Source organism: Rhineura floridana, chromosome 7 (genome assembly GCF_030035675.1).
Source record: "Rhineura floridana isolate rRhiFlo1 chromosome 7, rRhiFlo1.hap2, whole genome shotgun sequence".
NCBI lineage: Eukaryota > Metazoa > Chordata > Lepidosauria > Squamata > Rhineuridae > Rhineura > Rhineura floridana.
This window is the reverse complement of record NC_084486.1, coordinates 93,578,808-93,598,121: the sequence shown is the minus strand read 5'-3', so window position 1 is coordinate 93,598,121 and position 19,314 is coordinate 93,578,808. Positions and strand designations below refer to the sequence as shown.

At 43.3% G+C, this 19,314-nt stretch overlaps 1 protein-coding gene and 1 long non-coding RNA gene across 4 annotated transcripts in view; one reads left to right on the top strand and one right to left on the bottom strand.

Annotated features, from left to right (window-relative positions):
* Nucleotides 1-14,261: 14,261 nt before the first annotated feature.
* LOC133389244 (uncharacterized) lies at nucleotides 14,262-19,038 on the bottom strand. 2 transcript variants are annotated; one of them, XR_009764047.1, is made up of 4 exons: nucleotides 18,478-19,038; nucleotides 17,823-18,160; nucleotides 17,179-17,330; nucleotides 14,262-15,420 (listed from the first exon to the last, which is right to left on the bottom strand). It is a non-coding gene; the product is annotated as an uncharacterized LOC133389244 (long non-coding RNA). The 2 variants fall into 2 exon arrangements; XR_009764046.1 differs by having other exon boundaries at nucleotides 14,281-15,420; nucleotides 17,823-19,031.
* IGF2BP2 (insulin like growth factor 2 mRNA binding protein 2) overlaps nucleotides 18,504-19,314 on the top strand; it is an 85,366-nt gene continuing 84,555 nt past the window's right edge. The window contains exon 1 of one of the 2 annotated variants that reach the window (XM_061636528.1): nucleotides 18,504-19,262. In XM_061636528.1, the coding sequence (XP_061492512.1) occupies nucleotides 19,088-19,262 (175 nt within the window). In that variant the 5' untranslated portion in view covers nucleotides 18,504-19,087. The remainder of the gene's footprint in view (nucleotides 19,263-19,314) is intronic. The other variant, XM_061636529.1, reaches the window with a different exon arrangement.

Genomic DNA, 19,314 nt, shown 5'->3' with positions numbered 1-19,314 from the left:
AGCTGTGAAAAAGGCAAATTCCATGCTAGCGATAATTAGGAAAGGTATTGAAAATAAAACAGCCGATATCATAATGCCGTTGTATATCTATGGTGCGGCCGCATTTGGAATACTGTGTACAGTTCTGGTCGCCTCATCTCAAAAAGGATATTATAGAGTTGGAAAAGGTTCAGAAGAGGGCAACCAGAATGATCAAGGGGATGGAGCGACTCCCTTACGAGGAAAGGTTGCAGCATTTGGGGCTTTTTAGTTTAGAGAAAAGGCGGGTCAGAGGAGACATGATAGAAGTGTATAAAATTATGCATGGCATTGAGAAAGTGGATAGAGAAAAGTTCTTCTCCCTCTCTCATAATACTAGAACTCATGGACATTCAAAGAAGCTGAATGTTGGAAGATTCAGGACAGACAAAAGGAAGTACTTCTTTACTCAGCGCATAGTTAAACTATGGAATTTGCTCCCACAAGATGCAGTAATGGCCACCAGCTTGGATGGCTTTAAAAGAAGATTAGACAAGTTCATGGAGGACAGGGCTATCAATGGCTACTAGCCATGATGGCTGTGCTGTGCCACCCTAGTCAGAGGCAGCATGCATCTGAAAACCAGTTGCCAGAAGCCTCAGGAGGAGAGAGTGTTCTTGCACTTGGGTCCTGCTTGCGGGCTTCCCCCAGGCACCTGGTTGGCCACTGTGAGAACAGGATGCTGGACTAGATGGGCCACTGGCCTGATCCAGCAGGCTCTTCTTATGTTCTGATGTTCTTATGACAAAGTTAATTAGCAATTTTTAATACAAGCATTAGAAAAATATAATTTTGGCCCCAAATTCATATCCGTATTAAGATCCAACATATGCCCAATTCCAGTAGTTAGTTCCAAATTCAGATACCTAGGAGCCCACATTTCTAAAAATCAGCAGAAATTATTCCATTTTAACTACACACCAATATGGAAAAAATAGTAGCAGATCTTAAAAACTGGTCTAAACTGAATATGAGCCTTTCTAGCAGAATTGTACTAATAAAAATGATGATACTCCCTAAATTTACCTATCTCTTTTATGTGTTGCCAATTACCGTAACTTGGCAACACATAAAAATGTGGCAAAACAAATTAGAAACATTTATATATAATTCAAAACGACCCAGATTGGCAAAAAATATTAGATATAGGGGGGTTAAAGAGGGAGGATGGGGAGTACCCAGTTTACATTTATATTATGAAGCCTTCCAGATTAGGCATATCATCTTGTTTACGGATGTTAGAATAAAAAATACTGGGTACAAATTGAGGCACATCTGCTTGATCAAAAAAACAGCAAAGGCATCCCATACATTAAAAAAGAAACCAAAAACGCTAGTAAAAATCATAGATCTACAATGTCATCAGCTTCTGAAATCTGGAAACATAGAAAATAAATCATTTTACCTGGATTATCCCCATTGACTCCAATAAGCAAATATCCTGATTTCTACAGACCAGATAGGCCAGTAGATGATTATGTGTTCATAAAGCTGAACATGTTCAGACTAAAAGAGTTTTACAATGGTCCTAACCGCTTCCCAGAGACATCTGGAGAAATAAACTACAGGAAAAAGGAGCCCCCTGGTTACTCTTGTATCAACTGAGCTTATTTATATGCAAGCCCCATATAAAAACGCAAGGAACTCGGGGAATTAACAAGAGGAGAAAGATTGATAATGAATATGGACAGCAATTATAGAGGCTTAGCCTCCAAAATTTAGTCCTTTTTGCTACGTAAAGATATGGGAGGCAACTTAGCCCTAAAAAATTACTGGGATTTGAAAATACAAATAGGTGAAGAACACTGGGATACCGTATGGGACAAGTTTCCATATTCAACAGAGGCCATTTCAGTAAGGGAAATAGCACTTAAAATTACACATAGATGGTACATGACCCCAATTAAAATAGCACAAATTACAGGATCTTCATCTAGATCGTGTTGGAGAGGTTGTGATGCTCTCAGCTGTTACAGCCATATGTGGTGGGAATGTGAGAATGTTCAGAAATTTTGGAGGGAGGTACAAAAGGAAATAAGCAAAATAACTAGACAAACAATACAACTCACACCAGAACTTGCTTTATTAAATCTTTTTATTAACCAAAACTTAGATTTACAGTATAAAAAGTTAATAGGATTCATGCTGATAGCTGCCCGTCATTCGATTGCTCAGTTCTGGAAAAACCTAGACGGACTGTCACTGGACGGATGGTATAGAAAATCATGGAAATTTGCTTTGCTGGAGAAACTGACACAAGACTTGAAACTAGCAGTAAGCACTAAGAAGAAAGACACTTTCACAGACCAATGGATGCCCTTTATTGAATTTACAACCAAGGAGGAAAATCTTTGCCAAGTACCCAAACCCTTTACCAGACTGTGGTAGCTTAATGAACTCTTATGTTTGACTTAAACACTGTAATAGCTCTCTCATAGAATGAAACAGGGTTGTCAACGAGGAGAAATATGTTGTATTATTTGAAAATTAAAAAAACTTTAAAAAACTTACAAAACTTAGAGTCCAGAACTTAGAAACACTTGCTTAATAACTTAAGTTTTCATGGTGATACACAAAACACTCAGAGAGAATCAGAAGTTCAAAGGGGGGGGGAAGCCAGACCTCTTGTTAGACTTTTTTCTGTCAGTGGTCTCTTAATTTGTTGAAATTAATAAAAAATCAGCCATGTTCACAGAGTATCTGTAATCCTGTTACTGACCTTGCCCCATAGTCTGACCTTCATCTTCTGCAGTTTAAAATTTAAAGACATGCCTGGCTGATTTTTAATTAAGGAATTTAACATCTAAGTCTATTATAGTGTCAGGTACGCACAGTAAGAACCAATTGTCAGTGTTCTGAAAGCCAGACTCACAGCTGTTTGGCTTGGCTAATCAGGGAGCCACACCCACATCAAATATTTATTTCACTTGACACAGTCATGGCGTCCCCCAAAGAATCTTGGGAAGTGTAGTTTGTGAAGGGTACTGAGAGTTGTTAGGAAACTTCTATTCCCCTGACAGAGCTCCAGTGGCCAGAGTGGTTTAAGAGTCAGCCCCTCTTCTGGGGATTGTATCTCTGCAAGGGCAATAGGGCATCTAACAACTCTCAGCACCCATCACAAACTAACTTCCCAGGATTCTTTGGTGGAAGCCACAACTGCCTAAAATGAAATAACAGTCTGGTGTGGATGTGACCAAGGACAGCTTTGGTTTAAATTTGGGTGAGAGACTACATGTGCCAGCTGTAGAATAAAAAGGTGAGGGAAACCCTGAAAAATGATACTGTTCACAATGTTTTCCTTTTGGAAAGGAAAGAAACTTTCCCTCTGCCCATTGCCCCCCACCCAATCTCCCCGTTTTACCCTCCCCTGACCCTTCCTCCCTTTCTCTCCCCCTCCCCACTCCTCCCCAGGTCACGTTCACCTATCCTAAGCATGATTGTACAGGCATAAATCCCACTGAACTCAAAAATCGTGCAAAGAATCAAACCTGCCCTCTCCTCCCCCCTTAAAATGGATGGGAATGGGACACTTTCACAGGCAACTACAAAATATTTTAGGCAGGAAACGAGAAATTAAGAAGATATGGAATTGCTTTAATAGTGAAAAGTGATGTGGCAAAAGCAATTAGGAGCTATAATGCAAGGACTGAGCGAGTTATACCAATGAGATTAAACGGGAAACCTATTAACATAACCATCATCCAAGTCTACGCTCCAACGGCAAATGCAGAAGAAGAGGAATTGGAGAGATTTTATGCAGAAGTACAGGAAGAAATTGATCACACACCAAAACAAGATGTGCTGATAAACATAGGGGACTGGAATGCAAAAGTAGGGAACAGAGAACTAGGAATTGTGGGGAAATTAGGCTTAGGAAATAGAAATGAAGCAGGAGAAAGACTTATTGAATTCTGTGAAGCCAGTAATTTGTTTCTTGCAAACATATTTTTTGAGTAACCAAAAGGATGACTGTACACATGGATATCCATCAATATAGGAATCAAATTGATTATATAATTGGTAGCAGAAGATGGAGAAGTTCCACACTTTCTGTGAAAACAAGACCAGGAGCAGACTGCAATACAGATAATGAACTGGTAATACAGAAAATTAGCTTTAATCTGAAGAACAAAGCAATCATAGCGCCAAAATACAATTTACATAACATCCCAGAAGAATATAAAGATCAAATAAGGAACAGATTTGAGGCTTTAAACTTAGTTGACAGAGAACCAGAAGAACTATGGATTGAAGTCAGAGACATTATTGGGGAAGAATGCAAAAAGACTAGTTAAAAAGAGAGAAAGACCTCAATGGATGACTGAAGAAACTCTTAAAATGGTTGAAGAGGAAAGCAAAAGCAAAAGGAGATGGAAACACGGTTAGAACCCTAAATGCAACAATACAGTGACTAGTACATAGCGACAAAGAGAATGTACAATAGTTATTGCATAGAAATAGAAGAGGACAACCAAAAGGGTAGAACAAGAGCCCTATTCCAAAAGATTAGAGAAATGAATGGGAAATTTAAACCAAGAGTAGGGATGTTGAATAATCAACAAAGGAACACACTGACTGACCGAGATAAAATAAAAGATGGAAGCAATACGTTGAAGAACGATATAAAAGAGATGGAAGGATGACAGATTTATTCACAAAGGAACTGTATGATGAAGAACAAGAAATTTTAGAATGTGAGGTGAGAGCTGCTCTTAAAATACTTGGAAGAAACAAATCACCAGGAACAGATGGCATACCAATCGAGTTGCTACAAGCTACTGAGACGGAGTCTGTCCACATTTTGACAAAAATTTGTCAAGAAATATGGAAAACTAAATAATGGCCCACAGACTGGAAGTGTTCAATATACATCCCAATTTCAAAGAGAGAGGATCCCAGAAAATGCAGTAATTATCGAACTATTGCCTTAATGTCCCATGCAAGTAAAGTAATGCTCAAGATTGTACAACAAAGGCTCTTACCATATATGGAGCGAGAAATGTCAGACGTCCAAGCTGGATTTAGAAAGGGAAGAGGCACCAGAGATCATATCGCAAATATACGTTGGATAATGGAACGGAGCAAGGAATTTCAGAAAGAAACCACCTTGTGCTTTATAGATTACAGCAAAACCTTTGATTGTGTAGATCATTAAAAACTATGAAATGCTTTAAAAGAAATGGGGGTGCCGGAGCATCCGATTGTCCTGATGCACAACCTATACTCTGGACAAGAGGCTACTGTAAGGACACAATATGGAGAAACCAATTGGTTCCCAATCTGAAAGGATATCAGACAGGGGTGTATTTTATTACCTTATTAGTTTAATCTATACGTAGAATGTATCATTCAGAAAGTGGGATTGACCAAGATGAAGGAGGTGTGAAACTTGGAGGGAGAAATTTCAATAATTTCGGAAATGCAGACAATACCATACTACTAGCAGAAACCAGTATTTGAAAGAATGCTGTTGACAGTTAAAGAGGAAAGCACAAAAGCAGGACTACAGCTGAACGTCAAGAAGACTAAAGTAATGACAACAGAAGATTTATGTAACTTAAATTGACAATGAGGACATTGAACTTGTCAAGGATTATCAATACCTTGGCACAGTCATTGACCAAAATGGAGACAATAGTCAAGAAATCAGAAGATGGCTAGGATTGGGGAGGGCAGATATGAGAGAACTAGAAAAGGTCCTCAAATGCAAAGATGTATCACTGAACACTAAAGTCAGGATCATTTAGACCATGGTATTCCTGATCTCTATCTATGGATGTGAAAGTTGGACATTGAAAAAATTGGATAAGAGAAAAATCAACTCATTTGAAATGTGGTGTTGGAGGGGAGCTTTGCGAATACCATGGACTGCAAGAAAGACCAATAATTGGGGTTAGAACAAATTAAACCAGAACTATCATTAGAAGCTAAAATGATGAAGCTGAGGTTATCATACTGTGGACACATAATGAGAAGACCTGATTCACTAGAAAAGACCATAATGCTGGGAAAAACAGAAGGGAGTAGAAAAAGAGGAAGACCAAACAAGAGATGGATTGATTCCCTAAAGGAAGCCACAGACCTGAACTTACAAGATCTGAACAGGGTGGTTCATGACAGATGCTATTGGAGGTTGCTGATTCATAGGGTCGTCATAAGTTGAAATTGACTGTGTAGCTTGTAAGAATTTGCTAATACATGCCTCTAAGTAAGCATATGGTGAGTGGTGGCAACACCTGCAATCAGCCCAAATAACAGAAACAAGACGTGCTGTGCTTATCTTGTTTTAGCAGGGAAGAAGCAACAATTTTAAGACAGTTGATATAGTTCAGATAGTCACTTTAAATATGTTTGATTTACTTTGCAATTTTAGTGAAGTTTGCTATAGTAAATCATTTTCTTTTCTTCTATTTCAGTGAATATGTGAAGTACACTTTGCAAAATTTACACTCAAAAAACAATTGTGGAATAATGGCACTGACTATTCTGCAGAAAGTTTCCAATGGACATTAGGAGTGTCTCAGTTTGCATGATATAAAACAGTGGGAGGTGAAACATATTCTAGTAAATTTCTAGGTGTGCTTTATGTTTTTAATTGACCATGCCCACCTTTTCTTTAGTGGAGTGGTTTGTGCATAGCAAACTGAAAACATGCATCTTGGTCAGGCCAAATTTGTTTTTTTCCAACAGCTAGAGTCATTGCTTAAGTAGCAACATATCGTAATCAGTCTGATTTTACATCAAACTGCAGTTTCTGATTCAAATGTTAATGCACCCAAAATAGAAATGGAATATAACCTTCAGTTTGAAATACAAAAGGCTGTCTTCACCATCATATGCCACTGACCAATAAAAAGGCTTTGAAAATAATAAAAAAAGTTGACACAGATTTCTAGGATGAATAATGAGAGAAATATAATTTTCTAGGTTAGATTCTACGTAGAAACAGAAGTAACACAGGAAAGAAGCAAAGTAAGAACACCACCACGAAACATACAAAAATGTAATTCTCCATTTTTGGAGATGGCAGATGTTGCCACCACTCACCATATGTTCAGAGGCACGTTATCAAATTCTTCCAAGCTATACAGGAAGTAGATTGGACTGTGAAAGACCAACCCAAATTGTGTTTGCATTTTGACAAATTTTCAGGGAAGTACAATATCTCAGAGAGGAGGTCAGGTCTCCTGCTCCCCTGGTACATTCACTATAGCTTCCCAGTTTCCCTGCTTTTTAAAGTTTGATAGAAGTATCTGTTGGCTATAGGTACGTTCTTAAACGGCAAGGTTCTTTTGCCTATTAGTGAATAGTAACTTGCAAACCATGTATCTTCTTGTAAGGACCTCAGTAAAGAAAGTCCCTGATCATGAACTTACAGTCCTACGTTCACGGCTAAACAGCATACAAGAAGAAGCTTCTTGTTATGTAACTGGACTTGATCCAAAGTCATTTTATCTGGCACTATAGTAAGAGGTCGTTCACAGACCAACTTCTGTTGATGAAGTGTCTGAAAACATTTGTGCTATAAAACTCTTCATCAGAATGACAGCTGAGAGCAAAGGAGCTAACTTATTAAAATATTTTCAGTCTCTTGGAGGTAGTATGAGATCAGATCATGATGTTTCTAACACATGCAATGCCTAATATGTTAACCTACCAAGGGTTACAGCAACAAACTGTTGGAATCACCTAACAAACAGATCAGTATCTTGTATTTTCAATGCCATTAAGCTGTACATAACATAATAATAGCCACCAAGTACATATTTAATTTGTTTCGTAAGTTCCTGTAAGAACATGTAACATGAGTTCAGAGTGAGAATAGTTAGGATGAAAGGTCATCCACAAGAGACAATTTCCTTAACACTTGCTGGTCTATGACCGTAATAAATTTATTGTATTGTATTTCCTTAACAATTTTATATTCTGAAACTCATTCAAGGTGTTAAGTGCTGTTTTGTTTCCCACTGTATTTTTCATTAGAAGCACTAAACCCATTTTCGTAAGTGGTGTTTAAATAATATTTTTGCATATCCTACATTTATTAATTGAATTAAAAAGCTGCATTGACTAGAGTACATCTGATTTTTAAAAGTCTGACTTCCTCTGCCACATTAACAGCATTAAGACATAATGCATTTGAGACCAACAACACAATTACTGTATATCTGCTGAATAAGAATAGGATTGCTACCAAGTGTACCTGTGCTGGTGGAGCTCAAAAATACACCAGTGACTTTAAACTACGGCTGTGTGTTACCACCGTTGCACTAGCATAATATCATGCTGGTGTAACATTACTGTGGTGTGACTGCAGTATTCTGGAACTCAAGTGGTGGAAGAGTAACAAGTGGCTGGAGTTGGGGGTTAGTCAGATACCAGGTTCCAGTCATCCTGCAATGGTGTCATGTTACATCAGCAAAAGAGCTGGTGTAAGTTACACTTCGAATGAAGTAAAGGGAGAGTTGAAAAATAACTGTCTCCATCCTCCCAAGGATGGCCCAAAGTATTTTGCTGCTTCAGGTAAAGGAGATTCTCCTCTCCTCTCTCTCTGTGCCCTTTGTACAGAAGACAACCAGACTAGCAGTTGACTCTTACTTGAACACTGGTAACAAAACAGCATCTTTTACAAGTGCCACATAATGTTCATTCCACTATGGTAAGGAACTGATCTCTTAGCATGACCAGGTGTAGGAAACCTTTGGCCCTACAACTCCCATCAGCCCCAGCAAATATGGCCAAAGAGCAAGGATAATAAGAACATAAGAACATAAGAAGAGCCTGCTGGATCAGGCCAGTGGCCCATCTAGTCCAGCATCCTGTTCTCACAGTGGCCAACCAGGTGCCTGGGGGAAGCCCGCAAGCAGGACCCGAGTGCAAGAACACTCTCCCCTCCTCAGGCTTCCGGCAACTAGTTTTCAGAAGCATGCTGCCTCTGACTAGGGTGGCACAGCACAGCCATCATGGCTAGTAGCCATTGATAGCCCTGTCCTCCATGAATTTGTCTAATCTTCTTTTAAAGCCATCCAAGCTGGTGGCCATTACTGCATCTTGTGGGAGCAAATTCCATAGTTTAACTATGCGCTGAGTAAAGAAGTACTTCCTTTTGTCTGTCCTGAATCTTCCAACATTCAGCTTCTTTGAATGTCCACGAGTTCTATTATTATGAGAGAGGGAGAAGAACTTTTCTCTATCCACTTTCTCAATGCCATGCATAATTTTATACACTTCTATCATGTCTCCTCTGACCCGCCTTTTCTCTAAACTAAAAAGCCCCAAATGCTGCAACCTTTCCTCGTAAGGGAGTCGCTCCATCCCCTTGATCATTCTGGTTGCCCTCTTCTGAATGATGGGAGTTGTAGTTCAGCAACATCCGAACAGCCAAAGGCTCTCCACACCTGTCTTGCACTCTGGAACTCTCTGTTTATTGACATTACGCAGGCACCTTTGGTGTATTCTTTTTGGCACCTGCTTAAAAAATAATCTGTTTAGGCAAACCTACCCTGACATGTTTTCTAATCTGTAATTGTAGCTTATAATGTATTCTTTTAGCTGTTGGTTTTGTTCATTTTGCCATTTTACAAACTTATTTTAAACAATGATTTTTATTCTAATATAAATGTTACATTCTTATAGAGTTTTATATTCTTTGTACACCACTTAGGAGGTTTTATTATGATTAAGTAGTATACAAATTTGGTTAAATAAAATAGATTTTTAAAAATCCCCCATCACACTTAAGGGCAGCAGAGCAACAGGCTAGTGTTTAAAGGTGATGTCTTCCAGCACCTCACCACCACTTCCCACTCTCCAGCATCTGCTGTCTGAGGGAGCCGCCTCACTCTTCCTCATGGTAGGACTGGCCCTACTTCTTCCATCTCATCCCACATAATCATGGAGCTATTAACCTGTCTGAGGAAAACAACCTTTCAGCAAAGGACAGAGCCCCATGCACAAGGAAGAGTAGGAACCACAACAGGAACCATTTTCCTCTATATGGAGCCATTGTCCTGTGGCTTGGTACAGGTTTCACATACCACAGTGGAGGACTAGACTCCATTGGTTGCAGAGTTAGGCCCCATCTGCACCATCCACTTATAGCACTCTTATGCCACTTGAAACAGCCATGGCTTCCCACAAAGAATCCTGAGAAGTGTATTTATTTATTTATTTATTATTTGATTTATATCCCACCCTTCCTACTGGAAGGAGGAAGCTACAAAAGTGTAGTTTATTAAGGGTGCTGGGAACTGTTAGGAGAGCCCTATTCTCCTCACAGTCCCCGGAGTTCCTTGTTAAAGTGAGGGAATTGTAGCTCTGTGAGGGGAATAGGGATCTCCTAACTATCATGAACTACTGTCAGTTCTCACCAGGACTCAATTCCCAAATCCAGGACAATTGATCCTGGCCAGGCACAACCCATGTCTCCTTTACCAGGGCTGAGTAAACCAACACCAACTCTGCAAGGTAGGTAAACTGCCACCACCCCTTAATCCTGGTCACCCACTCTGAGCCAATGGGAAACTCAAAGACCCAGAAATAGGCTTGCCAAGAATTCCGGAAGACAAGAACCAAAGATGCACTCCTTGTCTTGGAGCCTTAGGCAAAATATCCGAATATACGGTAGTCCATGGCTAATTGGCCAAGGTGCTGGACTCAGAACCAAATCTCCCCTGCAATTAACACACACTGGTAAATAAGAAATAGCTTTATTAAATAAAATGTAAGTGTACAAGTATAGCAACAAAATAGTTTCTTAAACCAAACACCCCCAAGGGCTAGGTAAAATACAGAGAGTTAGTCACAGATAAAAAAAACAAAACTAAACTATACTTACAACAGATGTAAACAGCAAAATTACTGTATGGTTCCACATCTCCCCAGAGATGTATAGCCTGGATAGCAGATAAAATACAAAACCTCAACATCAAGTAATATCAAGAACACTGAAGAACAGTGCTCTGAATCCTATTCTTATGGGAAAATGCCCAGCAACAGCCAGGAATTAATTAGCCAATCAGGGGGCTTTCTGATGACAAAACTTCCTAGAGCTTTCATGCCTAATGGTCACAAACTCCCCAACCTTTCTGGGCTGATTGGCCTTGAAGTACCAGTCTCAATTGATAATGCTTACAGCTTAATTAACTAGCTACAGCTGTGAGAACTGCAATCTCATGGGCTCTCAGAGGCCACATTTCAGGCAAGATGTCTTCCCCACAATTCCTTGCCTCAGAAACATTTTAAGTTTTAACCTTTCAAACCAGGCATTCTTGACATTGACAACTCTCAGCACCCTTAACTGACTGCAGTCCCAGGATTCTTTGGGGGAAACCATTATTGTTTAAAGTGGCATAACAGTGTTTTAAATGTATGGTATAGCACAGTGGGGAGGACAGCCTAGCTGGAAGTCCAGTCTGTGAGTTCAAATCCCTGCTCATGTCTCCTGGGTGTAAAGGGCTAGCTAAAGATCACCCCCACAGTGAGTGGCTCAGGGGTTACGTGCCCTGCCACCTGTGGGCAAGCTGCATAGTCCCAAGGAGCCCAGTTGCCCCTCCCCAGCTGGCAGTTGTGGACAAGGAAGGGCTGGCTTATACAGCTGTGGCAAGCTGAGCAGGCCCTAGCCGGCTGGGGAAGACTAGCCTCAGAGGGAGGCAATGGTAAACCCCCTCTGAATACTGCTTACCATTAAACCCTATACATAGGGTAGCCATAAGTCGGGATCGACTTTAAGGCAGTCCATTCCAGTGCAGATGGACCTTCATTCGAATTCTAGTGGGAAATTCTGGAGTAACTCTCTTGCTGCAGTCATTAGGTCAGAGGAAAGGACTCACCTTTTAATCTTTTAAAATGGCTGCACTCCACAATCCTGGATTCCGAGACTGGTGTACACTTGGGGAGAGATATCCCCTCTAAGGTATCTGCGCATTTGGGCTCAGCTCCTTTGCCTTTGTTCCAGACTTCTTCCTCTTGAAGCAATGTGCCTGGAGGTGCTCCTCTCCTGGAGCTGCCCAGTCCCTCTTCTACATGGTATCTAGCTAGAATATAAATATTCCCTGGGACTGTATCAGGCCCCACAGATTCTGGTATTGATGGCCCCATGCCACTTCTAGTTTAGTTTTGTTTGCAACTGGTCATGATGGTCACCGTGAGGAGCCATTGGAAGCCTCCCAACTGAACTTCTCCTATACAAGAATTTTGCCTTGTGGTGATCAACCCAATGTTCCCAACATGGTAAGGTTTGAGTTGCTGTCTCCTGTTTCCTCTTTGAGTATTGGTCCCCCACAGAGTTACTAGGCAGGGCCAGCTGATAGCTCTGTGAGGGTTCTGTTGTGATTCCCACTCTTCTTTGGCCCTCTCCTTTGCTTAAAGCAGGTATGGGGAACCTTTGGCCCTCCGAATGTTGCTGAACTACAACTCCAATCAACCCTGGCCATTGACCATGCTTGCTAGGGTTGACTGGAGCTGTAGTTCAGCAACAACTGGAGGGCCAAAGGTTCCCCAAGCCTGGCTTAAATATTTTCTCCCTCACACAGGAAGCAACATGACTGAATTGCTTGGACTGTTCTGGACTGATGCAATCCAATGTGAAAGCACATTTCCCCAGTGGTATTCAAACCTTCTCTAGAGATACTTGTGGGTATTCCATGCATGCTTCTTTCTAAATGAGATGGGGCATGGAATATCTGTCCTATGGTCATATGTTTTCTTGGCAAATGGGTGTCTGTGTTTGCATTTCAAGGTGACTTGAAGCTCTGCTTGCACTCACAGGGCCAGCCCTTCCATTAAGCAGATTACTGCCTACAGACAACAGATGCTGGGGGAAGGAAGGGGCAGTGAGCAATTGGAGGGCACAGCTGTATGTGCCATATGCCCTGCCCTTCACCTCTTTGGCTGCCTCTGCTACAGTGGAGGATGCCGTTCCACCACCAGTCTTGAAGTAAGATTCAACTTTAAGACCAGTTGGATTTTGTCCATAGAATTGTAGTGGTGGTGAGGTGTCAACCAGGGCCAGCGCCAGGCATGACTGGGCCCTTGGGCACCCACCTGCACTTACCTCTCCTGCTATGGTAAATTCTGGCTGTGCTGTGCGTGCATGTGTACACACAAGCACATGCCTGCGTACACACAAGCACATGCCTGCATACACACAAGCACATGCCTGCGTACACACAAGCACATGCCTGCGTACACACAAGCACATGCCTGCGTACACACAAGCACATGCCTGCCATCAACCAAAATGGTGGCAGAGGCATCAGCCCCTTAGGGAAGCAACCACCATCTTGGTTGATGACAGGCATGTGTGCAGCACAGCCAGCATTCACCCCAATGGAAGAGGTAGGTGGGGTATGCAGGTGGGTTTTGCAGGCCTGCACAGTTGTAGGGGGGTGTCTGGGAGCTCCCTTTCTGCGATTTGGGGCTGGGTCAGGAGCTGATGCTGCCATGGATCGTGGAACGGGTGCGCTACCCATCCACCCTAAGGAGGGGCCCTTCAGGGACCTAAGGGGGCCACCTTATGGTGCCAGCCCTGGTGTCAACTTTTCCTTTTCCTCAAACAGTAAATGTCTTGTGCCAGCCCTGCAGGGAACACTGGGGTGTGTAGCTATCTGTGTCTGTTACTAGGCTCCTGTTCACTTCCCACAGTGGTCTAGACTGGAGACTCTGGTGACAGGTGTCTTTATAGCTGCCAAGCTGCATTTTCCATATGGGCTGGATAGGGTGACATCATGGAGGGATTCTACCATTCCCATATATTGAAACATTCCTTCCATACATAGCTAATGTGGGAGAGTCATCAGCATGCAATTGGTGGGTGGCAGCAGCAGAGTTACCATGGATGTTGGGAGAATGCATTTCAGGTTTTGTATGGTTTAATTTGGATTCCTGCATTGAGCAGGGGGCTGGACTCAAGAGCCTTATAAGCCCCTCCCAACTCTATGATTCTATTTCTTATTTAAAGCAGTGTGATCTACTTTGCCACTTGTAACACAGGATCTCGATAACTTTGTTTGCCAGTGCAGAAGGGCCATAGAACCAGATTGCCCACAAGTCTTAAGACTCTAAGCCAGGGATGGGGAACCTGTGGCCCTCCAGATGCTGTGGACTACAAGTCCCATGATCCCTGACCATTGGCAATGCAGGTAGGACTGATGGGAGTTGAATCCAACAACATCCCCCTACCTGTTCTAAGCAATAGTTGTACTGATTTCCCCCCACCTCAATATGCCAAATTCCACAAGAATAGCTCATCTGTAGCAGCAAAAAGACAACAGCAAAATGTAGTTATTTATTTAATCAGTTTCCAAACTGCCCTTCATCAATAAATTAAGGTCACAGGGTGATTTACAACAATTACATTAAAATAACAGAATACAACATCCCATATTAAAACAAAATAAAATACCAAACAATAAATACAGCAAATAGATTACATCAGTTATACCTGGCCCTACTCTAGTCCCGTCCGCCCTGAAGACTGGGTGAAGGGGTGGCTTTTTAAAGCATTACAAAACGGAAAGCCTAATAGTGAAGGAGCCTGATAGAAGGGAGGGAATTTCCCATACAAGATGCCACTATAGAAAAGGCTCATCCCATGTTGCCACCATATAATTACGGCATCGGAATCTTTTAGCACCTTAAAGGCTAACAAATGCATTATGATAAAAGCTTATGAATTACAGTTCACTTCCTCAGATACATGCAATTGTTATCCTTAGCTGCCATCACATATAAACATGGCAGGGATAAGTCAGAGGGAAATTTAATCCAGAAGGTACAGGCAGTGGTAGTTATGTAATTAACAGTGGTTATCACAGTTAACAGTTGGCGATAATATTGATATCTTGACATGGATAAGCTAAAACAGGCTATTTAAAAAAACTTTGTCTGATTCAAGCCCCAGGTGATAGCAATGAACCTCTTGATGAACTATAATTCAGCAGTTTCAGTTTGCAGTCTCCCTTTGAAGTTCCATGATTGACACTTTAAGATCTATTACAGAGTGTCCTGAGAGGCTGCATGAACTTTCATAGGCAACAGTCCACTTGAAGTTGATGGTGATCGTAGCAAGTACATAATCAAGTTTATAAAATAAGCACCAAAGAAGACGTGGATGTTAAATGAACACATACAGCCCCGGACAGTATTGTAGTTGCAATGATGGTTGCTGGGGCTATGGACCTTGCCAGTGGGCGCTTCACTGTGCAGGTTCCCTGGGAATTGTCTGTTGCCAGGGCTTCTGGGCTCTTGGTAAGGGATCCAGTGGTCCTGACATATCGCAGTTCTCAAGGATCTTTGTGCTGTGGGGTTCTTATCAGAGGGGTGTTGTGTGAAATGGGCCTGGGGCTTTTCTGACATTTCAGAGCAATTTCAGAAAAGGCCTGCCCACCCCCTAAGAATTATCTAAAAAAAATCAAAAGGAGGGAGGGTGAGTGACTGGGTGATTGCCCATCTCTACCATGATGGTTCTTGCAGCTCATTTTTGGTCCTATGGGTCGTCTTCTTTCTCATCAGCCACCCCGAAAGCCCACCTGCAGCTCCTTCTGCCCACTCCCTTTGCTGAGGAGAACCCCAAAACTGGACTGCATCACCCACTCTCCCCTCAGCACCAAAATATATCCCTAACCATGGCTTGTGGATTTTCATGGTAAGCTACTTCAAAAGCCAATCTTGGCTGAAAAGCAAGGTGTAAAAACAATACAGGCAAACTTTGTTAATGCACATATACAGATAAAACATTTTAAAAAAATACCCGGTAACCATGTTGATTCATTTGAGTGGGGAAATAACAAGAGTAGCAATGTAACACCTTCAACAGGGCCAGCTGAATTGTCAGAACTGTTTTTGAGTTCATCAAATTAAGGCTCCAATCCTGCTCACACTCACAAGAGAGTAAATCCCGTTGAACAAAGTGCTGACTTCTGCATAAGCATGCAATATCTGCAAAGTGCCTCCTGCAATTCCTCTTAAGATCCTTACAAAATGCAGACTTAGGCTTTTCTGTTCAGCTCACAAAATCCTTCCTCTCCCCCCCCCTTAACCATCTACCCTGAAGAAGCATTGCAATTAACTTGAAAACTTGCTCATTTGAGAGTCCTTGTGGAGTAAGTGGTTAGGGTGTTACACTAGGACCTGGAAGACCAGGTTCAAATCCCCCCTTAGTCATGGGACTAAGTCACCAAATTTTTGAACTAGCTATGATTTGAAGCTCCTGTCTTCTCAGTGAGCAGATCCAACCTACTTCACAGGGCTATTGTGAGGATAATACACGGAGGGGGAGAGCCATGTAAGTCACCTTGAACCCCTTGGAGAAGAGGTGGGATATAAATGCAAGATTTATTTATTTATTTATTTATTGCATTTGTATACCACCCCATAGCCGAAGGTCTCTGGGCAGTTTACAACAATTAAAAACAAATATAAAAATTTAAAAACACATTTTAAAAAAGCAATTTAGAAACACAAATAAACCCTTTCTTTGTGGTGTTTCAGTAAATTCAAAGTTGGCATGAAAATATTACACTATTATTATATGTAACATGTATCTCTTATCTAGAAAAGTAAGATTAACAGCCAAATAAATTAAATAATATTTCAGATCAATATGTATCTTGAGGAAAGGGAGCACAACTGATTTGTCTTTTTATTTCAGTTTATATATAACTTTCAAGCAGGTCACTGTGCATTCTCAGCCTGCCTCTTGGGGAAAAAATATTATTCCTTATTTGTGGAGAAAGTTTTAAAAAAAGTTCATGCAAAAAGTCATGGTCCCAATGTCATGCCTTCTCACCGGGCACATCCAACATTTCCCCAGAACAAAACATTTTTTAAAAAAATAGAAAAACAAATAATAAATGCCCTTGCCTAACTGACTGGGAAATGCGTACAAACTACATTTCTCCCCTAGCAGGGAGACTGGAGTCGAGAATCAACCCTCGGCATCATAATACAGGCTCTCTGGGCGCACTTCGCAAGCGCCAAGGGGATGAAGGGAGAATGTACAGAAACGCGACCTGCACAGGCATCTCCCATTCATTTTTCGGACCTTGCGCAGAAGATCAAGAAGCGGCATGCCCCGCCCTGCCCTGCCGACCATGCCTCCGACTTCGGCTCTTCCGAGCACGTCAACGCACATTAAAGGGGGAAAGACACAAGCCTCACCTCAGCGAGTTGAGCGGATCCGACAGAGACGTCGACGCGAACATTCCTTAACGTTGGGCAGAAACGCACCGCCTCGTTTTTTAAAAACATATCCTGTCACCGAGCCAAGCAACTTCGGTAGACTTCAAAGTAGGTCTCCCAGCTATGGGTAACTGTGACACAACAGTGGTAAAATTAGAACTTTTGAGCCTACTGTAAAGGTGCTACAGAAATTATAGGAACGCAAGTCTGACCAATCTAGCTCGGAATTCTCTAACACTGAGTGGCAGCAGCTCTTCGGGGCTTTAAGTAGGCGTTTTTCCCAGCCCCGCCTGCAGATGCCAAGGACTGAACTGGCACCTTTTGCACACGAAGCAGGTGTCCGAGTACCACAGAGGGAGGGCTCCTCCCCAGTACACGCCCTCCCCAGTACACGTGACCGTTATCGTGCCACTTCTGTCGCTGCTATTTACCATCATATAACCTGGCGCCACGATCATGCGGTGGAGCGGGAAAGGCAGAGTTACAGCTATGTCCACAAAGCCGCTCTGTTTTCCCAGCTGACGCCTCTCGATCTCGCTAGGACCCTTTCACTGCATCTGTTCTCTCTCCTCAGTCGAACTCCTTTCCCAGCAAGACTGCTATGCTATCATAAAAGCACTTACTTGGGACGGGTCCCACTGCAGTCAATCGAAATTACTTCCGAGTAAACGCTGTGCATGGGACAGACCGAGCTACTCGTAGCGAGAGACTAGTTTTTTAATCCAGTGGGTCGAAGAAGACGCACTTCGGTCTCACCGATAACTTATCCAGGAGGAAGGTTGGCCCACAGATTTCAGCCGAGTTTACTTCCAAACGATTGTGCTGTTTTGACACCGAACACCAAGCTGGGAATTCTCAGAGCCTCGACTGGCCCAAAGGAATCAGGAGTGGGTGGGCAGTAGGTTAGCGAGCCTCGCAAGCGGGAGAGCCGTCCTTCACCTTTTCTGATAGGCTGTAATCGCTGCCAGAGAGAAATAAAAAAAATCTAATTCAAACAAATCCAGCGGAGAAACGTAGGCTGTTCGAAAAGTTACGTCGGTTTCAGAAGCGGAAACCCCGTCACAGCGGAGAAAGTACGCAGAAACTTTGGTTGCCCTCCTACAAGCACACACAGGACTCGCTTGCCCTGAGAATGTTTTAAGCATTAAACAAGTTTTAAGCATTAAACAAAAGCCGTGCTGCTCTCGGGGATCCCACCGCACGCTAAAAAAGTTGCCGGTGATCTGTGCTTCTGCTCACGACGGATGCGTAAAACATCGCTTCTTTCACGCCACCCACCGGGAGCTCCGGCGCTCCAGCCAGCAGCTACAGGGAAGGCTCATCCGGGAGCGTAGCAGATCTAGGAGTGGGAGAGGACTTCCTGCCGCCTCTGTCGTCCGAGAGGCACGCAGTCCCTTCCAGTCCGGAGAAAGCTTCGCCCGAGTAAGCTCAGGCGGCGGAGATCCACCCCGCTCGGGGGGTGCATCTGAGCACGGCACGTGGCCACGTGCTCCGGGCCAAGAGAAAAGAAGCGAGTGGGCGGCGCTTTCTTGGCACTCCGCGCGCCCATCTATCTAGCCAGCCATCTCTGGGCGCCCTGGCCAGGTCTGCACCAGCATCGTTGCCTTGCCTGCCACCGCTTCCTCCTGCCCGTCCCGGGCGAGGGAGGCGGGAACGAGAGGTCCGGAGTTCGAGGGAGGGTCCGCGTGGGACTGGGCTCGGTTCCGCCCGGCTGCGGGGCGCTGTTGAGAGCAGTTTGAGGAGCGGGCTGGGCCGGGCCGGATAGCGGGGAGGTACTGGAGCGTGTGGCTCGGCTCGGTAGGTGGGCGGCCGGCCGGCGAGCAGGAGGGGGCGGCCGCGGTGGCCTTGGCTTCCCTCTGTCCCTCCCCCCTTCCCGAAGAGGCGGACGATGAACAAGCTCTACATCGGCAACCTGAGCCCGGCCGTGACTGCCGAGGAGCTCCGGCAGCTCTTCGGCGACAGGAAGCTGCCCCTCACCGGGCAGATCCTGCTCAAGTCCGGCTATGCCTTCGTGGACTATCCAGACCAGAACTGGGCCATTCGCGCAATCGAGACCCTCTCCGGTAAGCCGGGAGGCGCGGTGCTCTGCGCCGGTCGGGGGGCGTGTAGGGATAC